Here is a 21,518-nt window from a genome sequence, read left to right as displayed (position 1 = left end):
TCCTGCCAGCAGCATCTTCGGAGCGATGTGTATACCATTCCTGCCCATTGAAATCAATGGGACGGTGCGGCTATACCGCCGGCAAAGCGCCTCTGCAGAGGCGCTTTGCGGTGGTATTTAACCCTTTCTTGGCCGCTAGCTGGGGGTAAAATCGCATGAAATGTCGCACAAGTGGAAACATAGCCAAATCATGGTGTATGCCTTGTCGTGTGACTATACTCATTGGGTACCACATGACATACGACTTTTCAGGCCCAAATCGCATGAAAAGTCGCACAAGTGGAAACATAGCCAAATCATGGTGTATGCCTTGTCGTGTGACTATACTCATTGGGTACCACATGACATACGACTTTTCAGGCCCAAATCGCATGAAAAGTCGCACAAGTGGAAACATAGCCAAATCATGGTGTATGCCTTGTCGTGTGACTATACTCATTGGGTACCACATGACATACGACTTTTCAGGCCCAAATCGCATGAAAAGTCGCACAAGTGGAAACATAGCCAAATCATGGTGTATGCCTTGTCGTGTGACTATACTCATTGGGTACCACATGACATACGACTTTTCAGGCCCAAATCGCATGAAAAGTCGCACAAGTGGAAACATAGCCAAATCATGGTGTATGCCTTGTCGTGTGACTATACTCATTGGGTACCACATGACATACGACTTTTCAGGCCCAAATCGCATGAAAAGTCGCACAAGTGGAAACATAGCCAAATCATGGTGTATGCCTTGTCGTGTGACTATACTCATTGGGTACCACATGACATACGACTTTTCAGGCCCAAATCGCATGAAATGTCGCACAAGTGGAAACATAGCCAAATCATGGTGTATGCCTTGTCGTGTGACTATACTCATTGGGTACCACATGACATACGACTTTTCAGGCCCAAATCGCATGAAAAGTCGCACAAGTGGAAACATAGCCAAATCATGGTGTATGCCTTGTCGTGTGACTATACTCATTGGGTACCACATGACATACGACTTTTCAGGCCCAAATCGCATGAAATGTCGCACAAGTGGAAACATAGCCAAATCATGGTGTATGCCTTGTCGTGTGACTATACTCATTGGGTACCACATGACATACGACTTTTCAGGCCCAAATCGCATGAAAAGTCGCACAAGTGGAAACATAGCCAAATCATGGTGTATGCCTTGTCGTGTGACTATACTCATTGGGTACCACATGACATACGACTTTTCAGGCCCAAATCGCATGAAATGTCGCACAAGTGGAAACATAGCCAAATCATGGTGTATGCCTTGTCGTGTGACTATACTCATTGGGTACCACATGACATACGACTTTTCAGGCCCAAATCGCATGAAAAGTCGCACAAGTGGAAACATAGCCAAATCATGGTGTATGCCTTGTCGTGAATGAATGATCAATATCAATACAGCCCAAAACAAAGTATGATTTTTTTTATTATAACAGTTTATTTCTATAAAACAAACTAATAGTATGTAATACATTATAGTTAAGTATTACACATTTATTACAAAACTTAAATCATTACCTATACAGGCTTTCAGAAAACAGACAGATCAGAAAAAAATATATTTAAATAACTGAAATTGGTTTATTAAATAGCATCCAACTGCCATGCTACTTCACCAGCCGGTGAAACAAAGTATGAGGTAAATGCCTCTCGAACACTGCTGCCATCGATAGTTCCCCTAGAAGCACTGAGGTGTGCACTCTCCAGGTCGTGCATTAGGGAATCTTCAAAACAGTACCCATCACGTACCCTAACAAAGTTATGGAGCACACATGCTGCTTTGACAGCAAGAATTGCGTTCTCGATGTCTAAGGCTATAGACGTGTGTAACACACGCCATTTATTAGCCAGAATGCCAAAGGTGCACTCAACCACCCTTCTTGCCCTTGTGAGACGGTAATTGAAGACCTTCTTGGGTGTACTCAAATTTCGGTTCGAGTAAGGCCTCATTAGGTGTTGCCCCAATGCAAAAGCCTCATCAGCTATAAAGACATAGGGTAGTGGGGGTTCACTAGTGCCAGGAAGTGGATAGTCGTCAGGAATCTGTAGCTGGTTATTTCTTAGCATTTGACCAAGAGAAGAATTTATGAAAATACGGGAATCGCAGGTACTTCCATATGATCCAATATCAATATAGCTGAAGCAGTAGTTTGCATCTGCCACGCCAAGTAGTACAAAAGAGCAGTATTTTTTATAATTAAAATACATACTGCCACTACCAACAGGCTTAACGACACGTATGTGTTTGCCATCGATGGCTCCAATACAATTTGGGAAGTTGCAACGACTCCAAAATGCTCTTGCAATATCCTGCCACTTCTCCTGTGTCGGTCTCTTCATCACGATTGGGTTCAGCACGTCCCATATGACTTGGCATGTTTCTCTGATAATATAACTAATAGTCGACCTGCCCACCATGAACTGATAGTGAAGGCTAATTAGTGAATGACCGGTTGCAAGGTACCTGAAAGACAAAATACATAATTGGTTATTTTTCAATTTCTTTTTTTGCAGTTACAGCAATACAAGTAAGATGGAAGGGCCTGAGAGACTGCTACAAGCGTTATCTACGCAAACTCTTGGAGGCCAGAAGTGGATCAGGCAGCAAAAGGGTGGTACCCTATGTCCATGCAGAGGAGCTGGAATTTTTGAGACCAAGCATGGAGCTGAGAGAGTGAGATAACATATTTCATATTATCAAAGTGCTACTATACAGTTATATAAACAAGGTTGTGCCTGACAGTATTATATTTTTATTACAGAACACAATCCAGTTGGAAAGTGTCTCAGGAACGTCAGGAGGCACCTCCGGAACCTCAAGGGCCGCAGGAACATCAATCGGAGGATGAAACGATGATCCAGGAGAACCCCGAAATAGTGGATACACCGGAGACAGCTGGCCCTAGTCACGTACAAAGGCCTGAGCCTGAGCCTGAGCCAATGCAAGCAAGGTCAACACGTACTGCTAGACCACGTAGCAGTCGTGTTGACAACATGCAAAGATTTGCTGACCTTATGGATCGCCTAAATCAGAAGTTAGACGATTTGGATAAGGAAGAGCATGCTTTCGGGCTCATGGTGGCTGGAATGCTCAAAAAAATTCCAGAGGACAGACGACATAACGCCAAGAAAGCGGTGATGGATTTGTTACATGAGCAATATATTGGTTCCTCCCAAAATTTTGGACCACCGCCACCATCCGGTGCTCATCATTACTCCAACCCCCCACCGCCCAGAAGCCACCAATATTATCAATCTCGCTTTAGGCCATACTCGGATGAGTATGGCACAATGCAGAATTTTTCCCGTCCACCAATCCCGTATCCATCTCCTTCCCCGATTCCCTCCACCTTTGCTGCACCATCCCAAAGCCCTTCCACCAGCAGTGTCACCTCCTATTCAGAATATGTCCCTTCCTATCAGCAATTGTAAATAAACATAAAATTTAAAAAAGAAGATCGCATGTTTGGTAGATCTAATGTTTTGGGTTTAATTAGATTAAAATGTTTTACTAAATTTATGGATGTTTGTGTGTTACATTTGTTCATTTTTGTGCATCCAATTAAATATAGATTACCTTAGCGTGATTATCAGTCTTTCAGTCGGTGAGATACTCCTCCTCCATGTTGTGTTCTGTCGCTCCAGATGGATGGAAAGCAGACCAAGCAATTCGTCAAAACTGTTAAAAAAAAATGGTAATTTAATATGTCCTAATCTCTAGGGTCAATGATAAAAAAACAGATATCTAAAAGGGGGCTCAGAAATTCTTTATCTAGGAGTATAAATCAAATATATAAATCAAAGTGTAGTTAACCACTGCCCAACAGCGCCACATACCAGTGACCACAGTGCTACCCATCCGTGCCTACAGTGTCACCTCACAGTGCTGCCTATCATTGAACGTCTGTGATAGCCACCTATCATTGCCCTTATTTTTTACGTTATAAATGAAAAAAGAGCTAAAATTTTGAAAAAAACTCATTTTTCTTAGTTTCATATAAAAATAATTATTTGGTCTCTGTGAAAGTTATAGAGTTTACAAGTTATGGTGCAAATCCAAAAAAAATGATCATATCTGAAGTACTGACGGCCTTTCTCATTTATTGCAACCCGAACAAGTCAGGAAAGTACAAATACCCCCCAAATGACCCCTTTTTTGAAAATAGACATTCCAAGGTATTCATTAAGATGCATGGTGAGCTTTTTGATGTGGTCATTTTTTCACACAATTCTTTTTAAAATGAATATTTTTTTTTTCTCCCACAAAATTGTCATTGTAATTGGTTATTTCTCTCACATGGCATGTGTATACCACAAATAACACCCCAAAATACATTCTGCTACTTCTTCTGAGTATTACGATACCACATGTGTGGGACTTTTTCACTGCCTGGCCACATAGAAAGGCCCAACATGCAGGGAGCACCATCAGGTGTTCTAGGAACATAAATTACATATCTAACTACCTATTACATTTTTGAAGGCCCTGGAGTACCAGGGCAATGACACGTGACACTAACGTGGCACTGATGACACGTGACACTGATGACAGATGGCACTAATACGTGGCACTGATGACACTGATGACAGATGGCACTAATACGTGGCACTGATGACACTGATGACAGATGGCACTAATACGTGGCACTGATGACACGTGACACTGATGACAGATGGCACTAATACGTGGCACTGATGACACTGATGACAGATGGCACTAATACGTGGCACTGATGACACGTGACACTGATGACAGATGGCACTAATACGTGGCACTGATGACACATGGCACTAATACGTGGCACTGATGACACGTGACACTGATGACAGATGGCACTAATACGTGGCACTGATGACACTGATGACAGATGGCACTAATACGTGGCACTGATGACACGTGACACTGATGACAGATGGCACTAATACGTGGCACTGATGACACATGGCACTAATACGTGGCACTGATGACACGTGACACTGATGACAGATGGCACTAATACGTGGCACTGATGACACGTGACACTGATGACAGATGGCACTAATACGTGGCACTGATGACAGATGGCACTAATACGTGGCACTGATGACACGTGACACTGATGACAGATGGCACTAATACGTGGCACTGATGACACATGGCACTAATACGTGGCACTGATGACACGTGACACTGATGACAGATGGCACTAATACGTGGCACTGATGACACGTGACACTGATGACAGATGGCACTAATACGTGGCACTGATGACACGTGACACTGATGACAGATGGCACTAATACGTGGCACTGATGACACTGATGACAGATGGCACTAATACGTGGCACTGATGACACGTGACACTGATGACAGATGGCACTAATACGTGGCACTAAGGTCTTGCAACCTTTCCTCATAACACTGATGACAGGTGGTACTGATGACACGTGGCACTCATAACAGGTGGCACAAATACGTGGCACAGATGGCACTGATGACAGATGGCACTGATGACGGCCGCCCGGAAGATAGCGTCCGCGCTGCAGCCATCTTTTGGCTGTAGCGCGGTCGCGAAGTGGTTAAGTAAAGAACTATGAAACATTTTTCTTTTTTTTTGCATATCCACATATCACATTTTACTTACCTTGCAATAGACATCCTGGTGTAATTAAAGAATTTGTCATCGTAACCACGCAAATTTTGGAACATGGCCCAGAACTGGCCTCTGGTATCTCGGTTGATGATTATTGGATGTATCCAATATCTACGTCTCCTTCTCATCCTCATTCTCTGCTTCCTTTCTTTCTCCTCCTCTTCCACCAACACTGCTACACCAGCAGTTATGACAGCTGTCATTAAGGAACGCAGAGCCAACATTCTCCTCAGTTTACTAGGGGACTAGGAAACAGGAAGAGAACAGGAACAGGAATTATGTCACAAAAGCTGATTAGCTATGATTGGCCACAGGCAAAGTCGCCTATAGTGGGGGCGACTTGAAGTCGTGTTGTAATCTTCACAAGTCGCGTTGAGGTCGCGTTGAAGTCGCGTTGAAGTCGCGCTGAAGTCGCGTTGCAAAGTCGCGTTGAAGTCGTGTTGCCCCAGTGTGAATCGAGCCTTAGTGTAAAGGAGTAAACTATCTCAAAGATTCCTACAATAAAGTAATTCTGTTACTTTGCCATGTACCAATGTACATGTTCACCTTAACATCTCCTCACCCCAGCAAAATGTAACCCAAGCACCTGAACCTAATCTCCTAACCTCTGAGATTAACACCGTCCTACCCTTAAACTAAACCAAAACACTAAACTAACCTATAATTCTATATACTTAGTTTTGCCCATGCACGGAGCTTCATCACTGAATGATACAACAGCCATCCTAAATTTAGTCTAATCCATTAGATTTAACAGAGTAGCTGGAAATGGAATTTTATAAAGACTGCAAAATGTTTTGGCTGCCATTTGTCCCTTTCCTCACAAGTTTATGGACAGCTTTTATAGATCAGCCTCATTTTCCCTATTGTTATGCTTTTTGCATCAAGAACTTGTAAAAAATGGAGCAAAGGTTTGCAGAGTGCAGGGAGAAGCACAAGAAACCATAAGTGCATTTAATGATCCTATTAAACAGGTATTGCATGTTATTTGATGAATCCATCAATTCAGGCCCCCTCCAGAAAGTTCCATCCAGCCTAACCTGTGTGTCATGGTCAGGGGTCAGGCTTGGAGACCAGTAGCTATAGCAGTAGAGAGGCTCCCACCGACCAGCTAGATAAGTGCAGTGGCAGGTCACCCTGGTGGATGACACAGGCTCACCCGAGGTGCGGACTCTAAGCACTAACAGATGTTCACCAGAGCTGGTGGTAGAGATGGGTTTTGCTGCGTGTTAGTACCAGGTCGTGGTCCTCAGGGTCACACCGCCAGGAGGTGAGCAAGCCGGGCTTATTAGCAGGTAGGGATCAAGCAGGAGCATAGTCAGTAAACAAGCCAAAGTTCAGTAACGAGCGGTAGCGGAAATGCAGAAGGCTCCAGGAGTGACAAGAGCGAGATATTGGCTTGAAAGAGAAAAATATTCTGGCAAACTGGAAGTGCAAAGGCATGGCTTAAAAAGGAAGTTCATGAGAGGAGAAAGAGTTCAAGGTTCAGCGGCAACAAGACACAAAGCAGGATTGTCCAATGAATCAGACAGGTTCCTGACACTGTAGGAGTTTGCAACAATGAGTCAACCATTATTGGTATTCCCATTGCACAGTTTCCTGGAATAGGCTGAAAACTAAGTGGGTGTTTCTTATACAAACTCAACTGCTTTGGCAATGCTAACATGTATTTTGTCCTGCCAATAAAGCTTATTTGAATTGAAATGAATTGAGAGAGAGAGTGGGTGGAGAGTAGGGAGAGAGAGGGGAGAGAGATAGTGCAGGAGAGGGGGAGAGAAAGAGAGAGAGGGTGGAGAGAGAGGGGAGAGGGAGAGAGAGAGAGGGAAGAGAGAGAGGGAGAGAGAGAAAGAGAGAGAGGGGGAGAGGGGAGAGAGAGGGAGGGGAGAGAGGAAGAGACAGAGATAGGGAGAGAGAGAGAGAGAGTGAGAGGTTGAGAGAGAGGGGGGGAGATAGAGGGAGAGAGGGAGAGGGGGAGAGAGAGGGGATAGAGAGGGGAGAGAGAGAGTGGAGAGGGAGGGAGAGAGAGGAGAGAGGGTGATAGAGAAAGGGAGAGGGGAGAGAGTGAGAGAGAGAGAGAGAGAGAGGGGGAGAGGGGAAGAGGGAGAGAGAGAGAGTGAGAGAGAGAGGGAGAGGGGAGAGAGAGAGAGAGTGAGAGAGAGGGAGATAGAGAGAGGGAGAGGAGGGAGAGGAGGGAGAGGGAGGGGGAGAGGAAGAGGGAGAGAGAGAGAGAGAGAGAGAGAGAGAGAGAGAGATCTAATAAACCATTACATAACTATTCCTCTATTATTTGATTCACAGATGTTGAATGAATACTAGAATTACCGTATTTTTAGGGAACACCCACGTTTCCTACTTTCATTTCAGCAAGTGCTGTGGTTGTTTTCAGTCATGTTTGTTACACATTTAAACGTTCTTTTGAATATTTTAAACTTACTATTTATTTCAATTTAAAAAAAGAATTAAGGGCTCTTTCACACGGGGCGGATCAGTGATGATCCGCCCAGTGAACAACCGCTTGCTCAGTGGGGATCGCTCTGCCGATCCCCGCTGAGCAGGAAAATGACAGGTCCGTCGCTGCACACTGTGCAGCGATGGACCTGTCAGAGCGCCGCTCTCCCCTATGGGGGATCGGATGATGATGGACCGTAGAGTCCGTCGTCACCCGATCTGATCCGAAAACGGATGGAAAAGTAGGATTTTCCTCCGTTACACTTTTCGGATCGGAGCGGGTCAGATGTCAGCGGACATGTCACCGCTGACATCCAACGCTCCATAGGGATACATGTATGTCCCTTTTTCATCCGAAAACAGAAGGATGAAAAACGGACATAGGGATCCCCCGTGTGAAGGAGCCCTATCTCACGTCACTTCATAACAAATCAGCTACATGAGCTAGTTGAAACAAAATAAACTTTTTTATAGTAAAGTTGATCAGAACTGAACATTGGAGATGATTCCAGGGACAAATCTTCAGAAGTCGGTCATGGGCACTGTTAATAGCATAACATAAGAAGACAGTTTGTACCTTGTGGTCACAGTTTGACGAAAGCCTAGACATTTGCAGTTCGTTTTGTTCCGATTTGAGATTTGGACAATTTTTTCATTATTTGGAAGTTCGGATGTATCCAAATTTCCGAATTACAAAAGTAATGAATTTAATTGAATCTGAAATAACATCAAAATTTCAGATGAAGTTCAAATTTTTCGAATCAAATTTGAATTTCCAGAATATTACAGAATAGAAAATAAAGTAATAGAATAGAACATAATAGAAAATAAAATAATATAATATAATAAAGTAAAACAGAACAGAATACAAAATAAAAGAATAGGAAAAAAATAGAATAGAAAAAAGGGACAGAATAGAAATTAAAAGAATAGAGTAAAACAGAACAAAATAGAATAGAAAATAAAAGAACAGAACAAAATAATATAGAATAGAAAATAAAGGAATATAATAGAATAAATTAGAAAGAATGTAACCATCTTTTGAAATTCGAGTAGAATAAATATGAATTTGAATAGAATAGAAAATAAAAAAATAGGATAGAAAAGAATAGAACAGAATAAATAATAGAAAAGAATAGAATAAAATAGAAAAAATATAAGAATATAACCATTTTACGAAATTCGAGTAGAATAAATTTGAATATAATAGAAAAGAATATAATATAAAAGAAAATAAAAGAACAGAATAGAAAATAAAAAAATAGAATAGAAAAAACAACAGAATAGAATGGAAAAAATATAACCATCTTTCAAAATTCTAATTTTGAATAGAATAAATTCGATTTTGAATGGAATTTGAATAATAATTCAATTCAAATTCAAAAAAATTTAATTAATTTGAATAAAAAAACAGAATTCCGGAAACGAATTAAACAAATTTAACTGAACTAATTTATGTAAATAACAAATCAAAACATAACAAATTTTTTCATTCTGCAAATGTCTAGGAAAGCCCTTTTATTTCCAGCATGACTGTACCCTGTGCTTAAAGCCAGCTCTATAAAGATATGGTTTGACCAGTTTAGTGTCAAGGAACTCAAGACCCCTGACCTCAACCCTACTGAACATCTTTGGGATTAATGGGACCACTACTTGTGAGGAATACCTGGTACTGATAAGTATGGGAAGAATGTGACTTACTCCCGCTCTGCCCACAGTTATGATGATTGCCGATTTACTGCTCAGGCACCCAGCACTGTTTCATGGTTGTGGCCCATGTACCTCCTGGTGGCCAAACAGGTTATTTTTTTTTTTGGATTTTAGATATTAGATGTGCCATCTCAATGATCTCCTTGCGAACGTCTCCTTACAACGAAACACGTCGGGAAGGGCCTAAGAGCTGACGTCATCCGGCCACTGGACCCGCTGGTAGTCCGTTTTGTATTATCCCTCTATTTATACTATATAATGTGAGTACCTTTTTTTTAGAATAAATAAATTGGTGATTGCGGTTTTATGCTATGGGGCTTCTGTGATTTATATCTTTGCCTGTATTGTGTTATGTTCCTAATGGCGAGGCCTGTGGTTCCCAGTACCCAGTTCATACAGGAGAGCAAGGCTGACAGATCTCTTGCCTCAGTGACCACTATATAGACCTCCTATAACTTGGGGTATTAGATTTGGGGGAAGAAGCTGGTGTTTCTTTGTTGTGGTGGATTTCACGTGGAGTCACTAAGAAGCTTATGATCAACAGTGATGGGCTTTATTTACTGATTTGTTTATTTATTTATTTGCATGTTTGCACATTGTGGTGTTTGCACATTTTTATGAATTGTTGATTAAAGGCACAATACATAAGAAGTTTTATGATCAACAGTGATGGATTATATTTATTGATTATTTAAATAATTATCTATCTGCATGTTTGCACATTGTGGTGTCTGCACATTTTTTTATTTAAAGGTACAGCGCAACAATATTTGCTATCAGTTTGTTATCACATGTGTACTGGGATATGTTATTGTTTTTATTCATTATTATTATACAATTTGTATTACTTGATAGTGTGCACCTTCTAGTTTATAGATTAGAGAAAAGAGGCACAAGGAAAATTAAATAAAGTATGAAAAAAAAAAAATAAAAGGAGAAAAAAAAGTTAGCTATCCTGTCAGCCAGTGACCCACACCCCATATATAGTGTAGCCACAGGTTTTATTGGCTACCACAAGTGGTTTCACTGCTGGACACTCTCGTTGCCTAAAAGCATATAAAAAATGAGTTTCTATGCTGAGCATTTCCTTCCTATCACATCTGTACAGCCCATGTGACTATAGAGTCACACATGTGGGCGTATACACAGTGGTAAATGACAGCCCACTCCTTCCCTCTTCCTCCAGGCCCACTAACCAACTAAATTAAATGGGGGTGTGATATTACATGTAGATTAGTGGAGGCTTCGCCTCCCTCTTATTCTAAGACATAGGCTGGAGGGGTGTGACACACCATGTATTACCAAAAATTGATTTGATCTCAAAAATATATATTTGTATGACAATTTAAAACAGTTTATTGATATTAATTATGTATTTTTACTCAGTATTTTAAAGGCTGTTTTTTATATTTTGAACATGTGACCAGCAGCAGAGGACTAGAAGCTACTCCAACTTGATTCCCTGCAGACAGGCTGGGAAAGAGCTAGGTCACGTGGCAGCTGTATGTTGATTAGGAAAAAAGGTACTTATATTTTTAAAAAATTTAAATAATAACAGTGCATACCTTCCAACATTTTGAGATGGGAATGAGGGACACTTACTAGCAAACGTATGTAGGCATAGGACACGCCCCCTGCCACACACCCTTAAAGGAGAATTAACCAAAAAAAAAAGGTTAATTAAATCCACAAGGGATTTTTTTTTACCACTACTATTCCTTTATATTGGCTTTTAAAATGTACAAATGCAGCAATTTAGAATTTGGATGAAATTTTAGCACTGGGAAACACTTTTTGAAAGATAAAAAGTGCATTTTATATACAACTATATAGATCAGACCAACATTAGGGACAAATGAGGGGGAAAGAGGGACAGAGGGGAATTGCTCCAAATCAGGGACAGCCCCTCGAAATCAGGGACATTTGGGAGTTATGACAGTGGCATCATCCACATACAGAAATAGAAGGGACAATGGAAAATAAACAGTGCGTGTTAAAAGGGCGATTTTGATTAGGTCACTTCCGGTATTGGTGAGGTCACTACCGGTTTCAGGAAACCGTGCACAGCTGCACTAGATTTTGCACTCTCTGTTTTTAGTATATTAACCCCAAAGGGTCTGAAAGAGGCTAGAGATTAGCAGTACTGAGATGCAAAGAGGAAGATAGTGAAAATAGTACTTTATGAAACAAAAAATATATAATTGTTTATCACGCACAAAGCAAATTGAGGTCATGATCCAGTTGTGGTTTTGTTCTTCTTCCCCTCAGAACATCTGAAAACAAGAATTGTCCTATGTAAGGAGCTCCTCAATCTGCACGGATATGGCTGAATTTTGTATTTTGCCTGAGAACGGTTGTAGTTACATGCTAGTCTTAACCCACCATAAAGCGTTCCCATCCAAACCGCTGTGGTCTTCCTTGCTGGTGCTTTGTGACAATCATCAAAGGGATGGAGCGTTCAATCTGCGGGAATCGTAGACCCTGTGGGGTCCGCAGATTATCCGCGCCAGGAGCTTAGAAAGCGATGTGCCTGCGAGGAAAGCCTGTCTGGCTCTTTGAACATTCTTATCTCCGAGCTCTGGGCTGAATCTGTGTTCTCACATCATAATCTGTACAGATACATCAATCCAGTCTTATCAGAGCCACGTCTTCATTTTCTTCACATCATCTTGACATTAGAAAACTCGGTTTATTTTGTAGAATAATAACCATTTATGTTGAGAATTAAATGCTATTGTTCTCTGGAAAGGGTTCTTATGTTAAAGCCCATAGCTCCCAACTGTCCCTGATTTCGAGGGACTGTCCCTGATTTGGAACAATGTCCCTCTGTCCCTCTTTCCTCCTCCATGTGTCCCTCATTTTGGTCTGATCTATTTAGTTGTATATAAAATGCACTTTTTATCTTTCAAAAAGTGTTTCCCAGCGCTAAACCTTTCATCCAAATTCTAAATTGCTACATTCGTCAATTTTAAAAGCCAATATAAAGGAATAGTAGTGGTAAAAAAAAAGCACTTGTGGATTTAATTAACCTTTTTTTTTTTGGTTGTGTCCCCTTTAAGGGGGTGTGGCAGGGGGGCATGTCCTATGCATACATACGTTTGCTAGTAGGTGTTCCTCATTCCCATCTCAAAATGTTGGGAGGTATGTTAAAGCCCATTACCGGTTTTCCTTTATTATTGTTTAAACTTTTTGCCTACATACCTGTTTTCTTTGAGTCTTGGTCATGTGATGCCACTGGTCGTCTGATGGGTGGCGGGTCCTGAATGCTCCAATGAAAGGCATCACATGGTGATGGGTAATTCTTCTATGAGCTCAGAGCAACCTAATGACCGTACCTCCAGACTGGGTGTGCTTGAAACTTTGAGCTCAAGGAAATTGGGTTGAATGGTTCTAGGTGTCATGGAACAGGGGCTTTACTGGATTTTTTTTTTTTTAAAAGGCTTGGGCTTTATATTTTTAACCATTTGAGCTCCGGAAGGTTTTTTACATGATTAGGGCATTTTTTGCGATGCGGCACTGCGTTATTTTAACTGACTGAATTGTGCGGTCGTGCGACGCTGTACCTAAATAAGATTTTTGTTCTTTTTCCCACAAATAGAGCTTTTGGTGGTATTTGATTTTTTAAAAAAAATTATTATTATACACGATTTATATAACACCAACAGTTTACGCAGCACTTTACAATGTAGAGGGCCGGGGGGGGACAGCACAATTACAGTACAGTTCAATACAGAAGGGTCAGGAGGGCCCTGTTCATAGAGCTTACATTCTAAAGGGAGGGGGTGGTGGTACAAAAGGTAATAGATGCGGGGAATGATTTGAGGGGGGGGGGTGGCACGGGGACAGTTGTTAGGTGGGTGTGGGATAGGCTTCCCTGAATAAGTGAGTTTTCAGGGATCTCCTAAAGGTGGACGGGTTAGGGGCTGATCAGATATACTGGGGTAGGGAGTTTCAGAGGATGGGAAAGGCTCTGGAGAAGTCCTGAAGGCGATTGATCACTTCTGCGCTATAAACAAAAAAAAAACCTGACAATTTTGAAAAAAAAAACAATATTTTTTGCTTTCTGTTATAAAACACATCCAATAAAAAAAACAATAAGTGTATATTGATTGGTTTGCGCAAAAGTTATAGCATCTACAACCTACGGGATATTTTTATTTATTTTTTACTAGTAATAACGGCGATCAGCGACCTATAGGGGTACTGCAGTACTGTGACAGACAAATCGGACACCTAACTGACACTTTTTAGGGACCAGTGACACTAATACAGTGATCAGCTAAAAAAATATGAACTGCCACTGAACTAATGACACTGGCTGGGAAGGGGGTTAACATCAGGGGAGATCAAAGGGTTAACCGTGTGCCTAGGTTGTGCTTACTCACTGTGGGGGAGGTGTTTTGACTATGGGAAGGCAAAGTATTGTGCCCCTGCTTAGCAGAAACACAGGATCAGTGCCTTCCTTACTGACAGAACAGCAGTCTGCCTTGTTGTTTACATAGGCAGATTGTCGTTCTGCCTGTGCCCTGTGTAATCGTCGATTCGTTGTCGAGTCCGCAGTACGTGGTGCTGGGCCGGTGCTCATGCCCCAGACCCGGAAGTGTCAGATCACCTACTAAGTACATGATCTGGCACAGAGTGGCCACCTTCCCACAGTAGATGCATGGTGGATGGTCCGCAAGTGGTTACATTTTTATTATAAAATGGATTTTGGCTTTAAGGAGGTTATAAACCCTTCCATATACCAAGTGAAGTGACTGGCCTCAGGTGATACACAGAGATAAAACAAATCCTCCTACATAAGTTGTATCTATTTATCTTCTCTATGTCCATTCAAAGTACAACATTTATAAAGATTGTCAGAGCTGAAAAAAGGGGGTGTTGAGCTAAAATCACACTCTGCAGAGTTTAGTGAGGGGAGCTCTGACAGCTGGTTAGAGGGAAGAGAAGGGATCCCCCCCCTTTCCCTTCACATAGCACACAGGAACAGAGCTGAGGCTGTCAATCACAGACTGTATGCTGGAGCTCCCTCCCCCTTTTTTTCTCTTGGTGTCAGGAAAACTTGCGGAAGTGAGTCATGCTGATAGTGCTCTGAATTGAGATACACTATAGAGGGAAATGCTTTGTTCATATTTTATGTCTGAGGTTTACAACCACTTTATGAGTCTTTTGGTATTGGCTAACTTTTGCCTAAAACTATCAAAAAAACTATCAAAAGAGCATTTTTTTTAATTTAAAGCAATTAGTAATGTACTGAGTGGTGTTTCTTAAAACTGTTTCTTAAAACTGTGGCAAGCTGCGCTATGCTTCAATTGCTGAACACCCCATTTCTTTCTTCCTTACTTCCATTTCATAAGTAGTTGGCAGACAAAGTGCATAAAATGGCATTTGGAAGATGCATCTAATGTATGATTGTTCTATAGGGCAGATGCTTAAGGCTGGGTTCATACTGCTGTGCAGAGCGGCTCACATTAGGGGTCTGGTGCGTCCCTGTTCACCATTTGAGGTCTGATTTTGGTCTGAATTTTTGGCTGAATTCGGACCTGAAATGGACCAGAGACGCAGAGGACTCCTATGCATTTCGCTCCGCAACTGGCCCAGAGCTGTGTGAACCGGCTCCATTGAGAGCCGGTCACAGTCTCCTGACATGCGAATTGGATGCGCATCCAATTCGCAATAGTGTGAACCATGCATGTGCATCTGAACTTTGCAGACACCATGGGCACTGGGTTTTATCTCAGGAGAAATTGTTTTCTTTCTGGAAGATCCCAGCTGGATGATCAGTTTTCTCCAGAGATCGGTTGGCCTTGCAGTCTTTGCAAAGGTTGGAAGCAGCCCATATGGATGTACAGTACAGTCCGTGGCGGCCCATACATAGGGGGCGCATGGGCGCCGCCCCACCACCGAGCAGTCACAAAAAATAAATAAATAAATTAAAAATAAATAAATATATTTTTAAAAAGGCCTCGTTAAAAAAAAAATAGAAAAAATGTTCTTTAAGTGCTCTGTGTTCAGGCGCCGGACACAGTGCACTATGGGAAGTGCCACGTCAATTCAATCACAAGATTGCAGACGAGGCGCTTGATTTGCAGGCTTTTGACCCGCTTTGTGGCGCATTCCAAAGCGCCGAACAGCTTCCGCCCGTAGCATTACTACGGGCGGGGGCTTTGTCCTTCTAGTTAACTAGTCACTTCCGGTTTCCATATGCTAGTGGTGAACCGGAAGGGACACAGGCAGCTCCGTGGAACGCACGGCCTGAGCAGAGCTGCCTGTAAGGTAAGTATGAGACACAGTGAGGCTGCATTTGATGGGACACAGTAAGGCTGCATTTGATGGGACACAGTGAGGCTGCATTTGATGGGACACAGTGAGGCTGCATTTGATGGGGCACAGTGAGGCTGTATTTGATGGGACACAGTGAGGCTGCACAGTGAGGCTGCATTTGATGGGCACAGTGAGGCTGTATTTGATGGGGCACAGTGAGGCTGCATTTGATGGGCACAGTGGCTGCATATGATGGGCACAGTGGCTGCATTCAATGCTGCACGGTGGCTGCATTCGATGCTGCACAGTTTGTCAGAGTTTCCATTTGAACTTGGTGACTTGGTGGTCATTGTAGGCATAAAATCTGTCAGATCAACAAAATGTACCCCCTGTGTAATGTGTGGGTTGTACCTCATTGCCTATATTCAGAATGTTTTTTTACTACACGCCTGTTCTTGAGCTGACAGATCAGATCTAAAAATTGGTTGTGGTAAGGTGGTGAATTTTTGTGCCAAACTTGTTCCTGTTTCCCATCTGAAAAGTTATGTGTGACACAATCATTTTAATCCCTTCATGCTGGATACATCTGTGCTTATCCTCCCCTTCCTTGTGTACCTCACATTGGTACAATCACAATGTTCCCATTTAATGACAAAGTAAAACAGTTTGATCTACAAACATGTTATTAGTCGATGTAATGAGGGAGAAGAAGCAGTGAACAGTAAATGTCTTCCCTTTTCTGGGAACATGATTATTTTCCTTGATATTTATGCTTTTTTTCACATCTCCCGCATGTTTCCGCTATTTATTCCCCTGCCAAGTCTATCTTTCCTCCTTTGTGGCATCTGCCCAACATCTGCAGAGAAGATCTTCCTTAGCCCCGGGCAAATAGTGCTCAGGCAATCCTTCTGCTGTCTGTGATAAGAGGTAGAGTGAAATTTCTTGGTCTCTAACTCAAGTTTTGTAACCCTGTTTTAGTACACAATTTGGGTTTTTAAAAGAGAAGAATGGACTTTTTTTTTTTTGCACATTTATACTTACCTAGGTGGATGCAGCATCGGTTCCCCCGGTGGCTCTAACACCGCCGATCGCTCAGTTCTCACAGCTCCCTGAGCAGAGAGCTGGTGACTGTGAAGGAGGCGGGAGCGGCCATCTCAGGCTCTCGACCATTCTTCCAGAAGCGCATTTGTGAGGTCAGGCACTGATGTGGACGAGAAGACCTGGCTCACAGTCTCCGCTCTAGTTCATCCCAAAGGTGTTCTATATAGTTGAGGTGCAGGCCACTCAAGTTCCTCCACCCCAAACTCCCTCATCCATGTCTTTATGGACCTTGCTTTGTGCACTGGTCCAAATCATTTGGTGGAGGGGGGATTATGGTGTTGGGTTGTTTTTCAGGGGTTGGGCTTGGCCCCTTAGTTCCAGTGAAGGGAACTCTTAAGGCATCAGCATACCAAGATATTTTGGACAATTTTATGCTCCCAACTTTGTGGGAACAGTTTGGTGATGGCCCCTTCCTGTTCCAACATGACTGCACACCAGTGCACAAAGCAAGGTCCATATAGACATGGATGAGTGAGTTTGGAATGAATTAGAGCGGAGACTGCGAACCAGGCCTTCTCATCCAACGTCAGTGCCTGGCCACACAAATGCACTTCTGGAAGAATGGTCAAACATTCCCATAGACACACTCCTAAACCTTGTGGACAGCCTTCCCAGAAGAGTTGAAGCTGTTATAGCTGCAAAGGGTGGGCCAACCTACTATTGAACCTTACAGACTAAGACTGGGATGCCATTAAAGTTCATGTGCATGTAAAAGCAGGTGTCCCAATATGTTTGACAATATAGTGTATCTCAGGCTGTTCTCTTGGGCACAGCTTTGTCATTTTATGATAGTGGTAAAGCTAACCTGCCCCTACCTACATCCTATGCAATCTAGTTGGCCAGCAAAGCTACCCATTACAGTGATGGGCCAATAGGAATGTGCAGCTCCGAGGCTTAGCAGCGGTACTTTGCATGTGAGAATGGCCACAGATTTCAGTTGCCTAAATTGTTTTTTTCCTCCCACCTAACCTGCAAGTTTAGATTGGTGGGAAGAAACTTGGGCATCCAATAAAGAACCCCAAGCACATAATACACCTATAACCTTAGGCAAAATCACTGTAACATGAGGCTATAGCGATGCTGCTAAATTTTTAAGAGTTGATAGGCTGAATGTCAGATGAGACACTAAAAATGGCTGCTTGCACAGTAAAACAGAAACACTTTTAAGGCTTTGAGATCTACATCTGTACCACCTGCGGCGTGTCGTCTTCCATAAAATGTTCATCAAGCAAGAGCAAAAGCAGCTTTCTCCTGTTCCCCCTTGCTTTAATCGTTCTGGAACAGACTGTAGTTCTGCATTTGTAATGAATGTAAAAATACAAAAAGCTGCTTGAGAGACGCAGTCACTCCCTCCTCTCCCTTCTATATCTTTCTTTCTGCTAATTATTATTTACCGGGTCTGCTCACAAAATCCAGAGCTCTCCATATGGTTTTCTGCTCAGAAATCAAACCAGTATTACAACAGCATTAGACATTGCAGACAAAATAGGGCTTATTCAAAAAGCAGTTCTTTAGTCTAATAACCCATGATAACTAATCATAAAACCAAGCAAGAGAGAAAAAGAGTCAACAGTGGACAGTGCAGTCTTCAGTCAGTCTGTTAGCTTGGAGAAGGGGTGGGGGGTAGGAGTAGCAGGAGAGTGCCTTGCCATCCTAGACTATGGGGCTGTGAGTTGCAAAAGAATAACATAACAGAAAGCACTGCCATCAATGTGTAGACTTTATTAACCCCTTTGCACCTAAGGGCAGGGGCGTACCTGTAGCAATTGGCACCCGGGGCGGATCCTATATCTGGCACCCCCCCCTTCACTGATCACGCCTGTACGCACTCAGCCCCCCTCACACCTCTACGCACTCAGTCCTCCTCACACCTCTATGCACACAGTCCCCCTCACACCTCTACGCACACAGTCTCCCTCACACCTCTTAGCACACAGTCTCCCTCACACCTCTACGCACTCAGTCCTCCTCACACCTCTACGCACTCAGTCCTCCTCACACCTCTACGCACTCAGTCCTCCTCACACCTCTACGCACACAGTCCCCCTCATACCTCTACGCACACAGTCCCCCTCACACCTCTATGCACTCAACCCCCCTCACACCTCTACGCACTCAGTTCCTCTCACACTTCTACGCACTCAGCCCCCCTCACACCTCTACGCACTCAGCCCCCCTCACACCTCTACGCACTCAGTCCCCCTCACACCTCTACGCACTCAGTCCCCCTCACACCTCTACGCACTCAGTCCCCCTCACACCTCTACGCACTCAGTCCCCCTCACACCTCTATGCACTCAGCCCCCCTCACACCTCTACGCACTCAGTCCCCCTCACACCGCTACGCACTCAGCCCCCTCACACCTCTACGCACTCAGCTGCCCCCCCCCACACACACACACCTGTACACACTTAGCTCCCCACCCCCCCACGCACACATATCTCTACGCACTCAGTCCCCCTCACACCTCTACGCACTCAGCCCCCATCACACCTCTACGCACTCAGCCCCATCACACCTCTACGCACTCAGCCCCCCTCACACCTCTACGCGCTCAGTCCCCCTCACACCTCTACGCGCTCAGTCCCCCTCACACCTCTACGCGCTCAGCCCCCCTCACACCTCTACGCACTCAGTCCCCCTCACACCTCTACGCACTTAGCCCCCCTCACACCTCTACGCACTCAGCCCCCCTCACGCCTCTATTCACTCAGTTCCCCTCACACCTCTACACACTCAGCCCTCCTCACCCATCTACGCACTCAGTCCCCCACACACACACACACACACCTGCACACACTCAGTTACCCCCCCCCACACACACACACACACAACTGTATACACTCAGCTGCCCCCCCTACACACACACACCTGTACACACTCAGCTGCCCCCCAATCACACACACACCTGCACACACTCAGCTCCCCACCCCCCCCCACACACACACACACACACACACACCTGTACACACTCAGCTGCCCCCCCTACACACAAACACCTGTACACACTCAGCTGCCCGCCCAACCACACACACACACCTGCACACACTCAGCTCTCCCCCCTACACACACACACACCTGTACACACTCAGCTGCCCGCCCAACCACACACACACACCTGTACACACTCAGCTCCCAACCCCCCCACACCCACACACACCTGTACACGCTCAGCTCCCCCCCCACCAAACACACACGTACACACTCATCTGCCCCCACACACACACCTCTACCTGTACACACTCAGCTGCCCCCCTCACACACACACACCTACCTCTACACACTCAGCTGCCCCCCCCGTACACAAACAGCCTCCTACCTTCACTTGTACTCACATCCCCAACTTGTAAGGTGGTCTTCCTAGTCCCAGGTCCTGTTTCTTTATGTCCCTGTGAGACACAAGAGGAGCTGCAATCCAAAATATAGTACACACGAGGGGTGCACATGCAGGAAGCAGCCAGAGGTGGCATTAAAGAGCCCGACTGTGAGCTGAATAACACAGAGGAGCAGCCGCTGTTGATACTCACAAATATAGAGAGCAAGCCGTAACTACAGAGCACCCGCCCTGCCTTGTCCCGTCCCTGATAGCTGGTCTGACACGCCTCTAATGTGTGGCACCCGGGGCAGCCCGCTCCCCTCCCCCCAATAGGTACGCCACTGTCTAAGGGTAAAACAAATGTTAATGCCTAAGCACAATTTTGCAACTTTGACATGTGTTAGAAAAAAGGTACATACCATCACAACTACTTTGTGCATCCAGGTGGATTCTTTTTTCAGGACAAATTGGGCTTTTATTTAGTGGTAAATGGTTATGGATATCTCCTGTTTTTTTATTATAAAAAAATACTGGCCCAAAATAGTAAAAAAAAAAAAAGGTTTTTAAATTTAGCCATATATTTCTTGTCACTACCAATACCTTCCACCAAAGAACCCAAAAAAAATTCTACTGCTCCCGACGATCACAGCGATACCACATATGTGTATGTTAGTTGTTGTTTGTACCCGTAGTATAGCTCAGAAACAATAGTGCGCATTTTGTTTTTTTATCCTACTTAAAACACACTGACACTGACACTAACTGACACTGATACTAATTAAAAAAAATTAAAAATCCTGCTCAAAAAATACAGACCCTGACCCAAACACTAACCCTGGCACTGACCTAGATCAAACTTTGTTCCAGGTATTTTTTTATATTTTTTACATTTTTTTATATTTTTTACATTTTTTTATATTATTTTTTTTCTTTTATACAGTTTTTTTTCTCTCTGCAAGGAGAGAGATAAGATATATCACTCTCCTTCATTCAGGGAGAGAAAACATGGGCGCAGGCTTCACAG

The 21,518-nt window shown here is 43.5% G+C and overlaps 2 protein-coding genes across 2 annotated transcripts in view; both read left to right on the top strand.

Annotated features, from left to right (window-relative positions):
• The window catches only part of NTSR1 (neurotensin receptor 1), a 218,692-nt gene that overhangs the window by 18,645 nt on the left and 178,529 nt on the right, over positions 1 to 21,518 (top strand). The gene's annotated exons all lie outside the window — the stretch shown is intronic.
• LOC141114047 (uncharacterized) lies at positions 1,847 to 3,470 on the top strand. Its single transcript, XM_073607498.1, has 2 exons — positions 1,847 to 2,695; positions 2,784 to 3,470. Exons 1-2 carry the CDS (start codon positions 2,682 to 2,684, stop codon positions 3,451 to 3,453), a joined length of 684 nt encoding a protein of 227 aa, XP_073463599.1. The 5' UTR covers positions 1,847 to 2,681; the 3' UTR covers positions 3,454 to 3,470.

This window comes from Aquarana catesbeiana, linkage group LG12 (assembly GCF_042186555.1).
Source record: "Aquarana catesbeiana isolate 2022-GZ linkage group LG12, ASM4218655v1, whole genome shotgun sequence".
Lineage (NCBI taxonomy): Eukaryota > Metazoa > Chordata > Amphibia > Anura > Ranidae > Aquarana > Aquarana catesbeiana.
The sequence above is the reverse complement of the archived record's forward strand: the minus strand, read 5'-3'. Positions and strand labels throughout refer to the sequence as shown.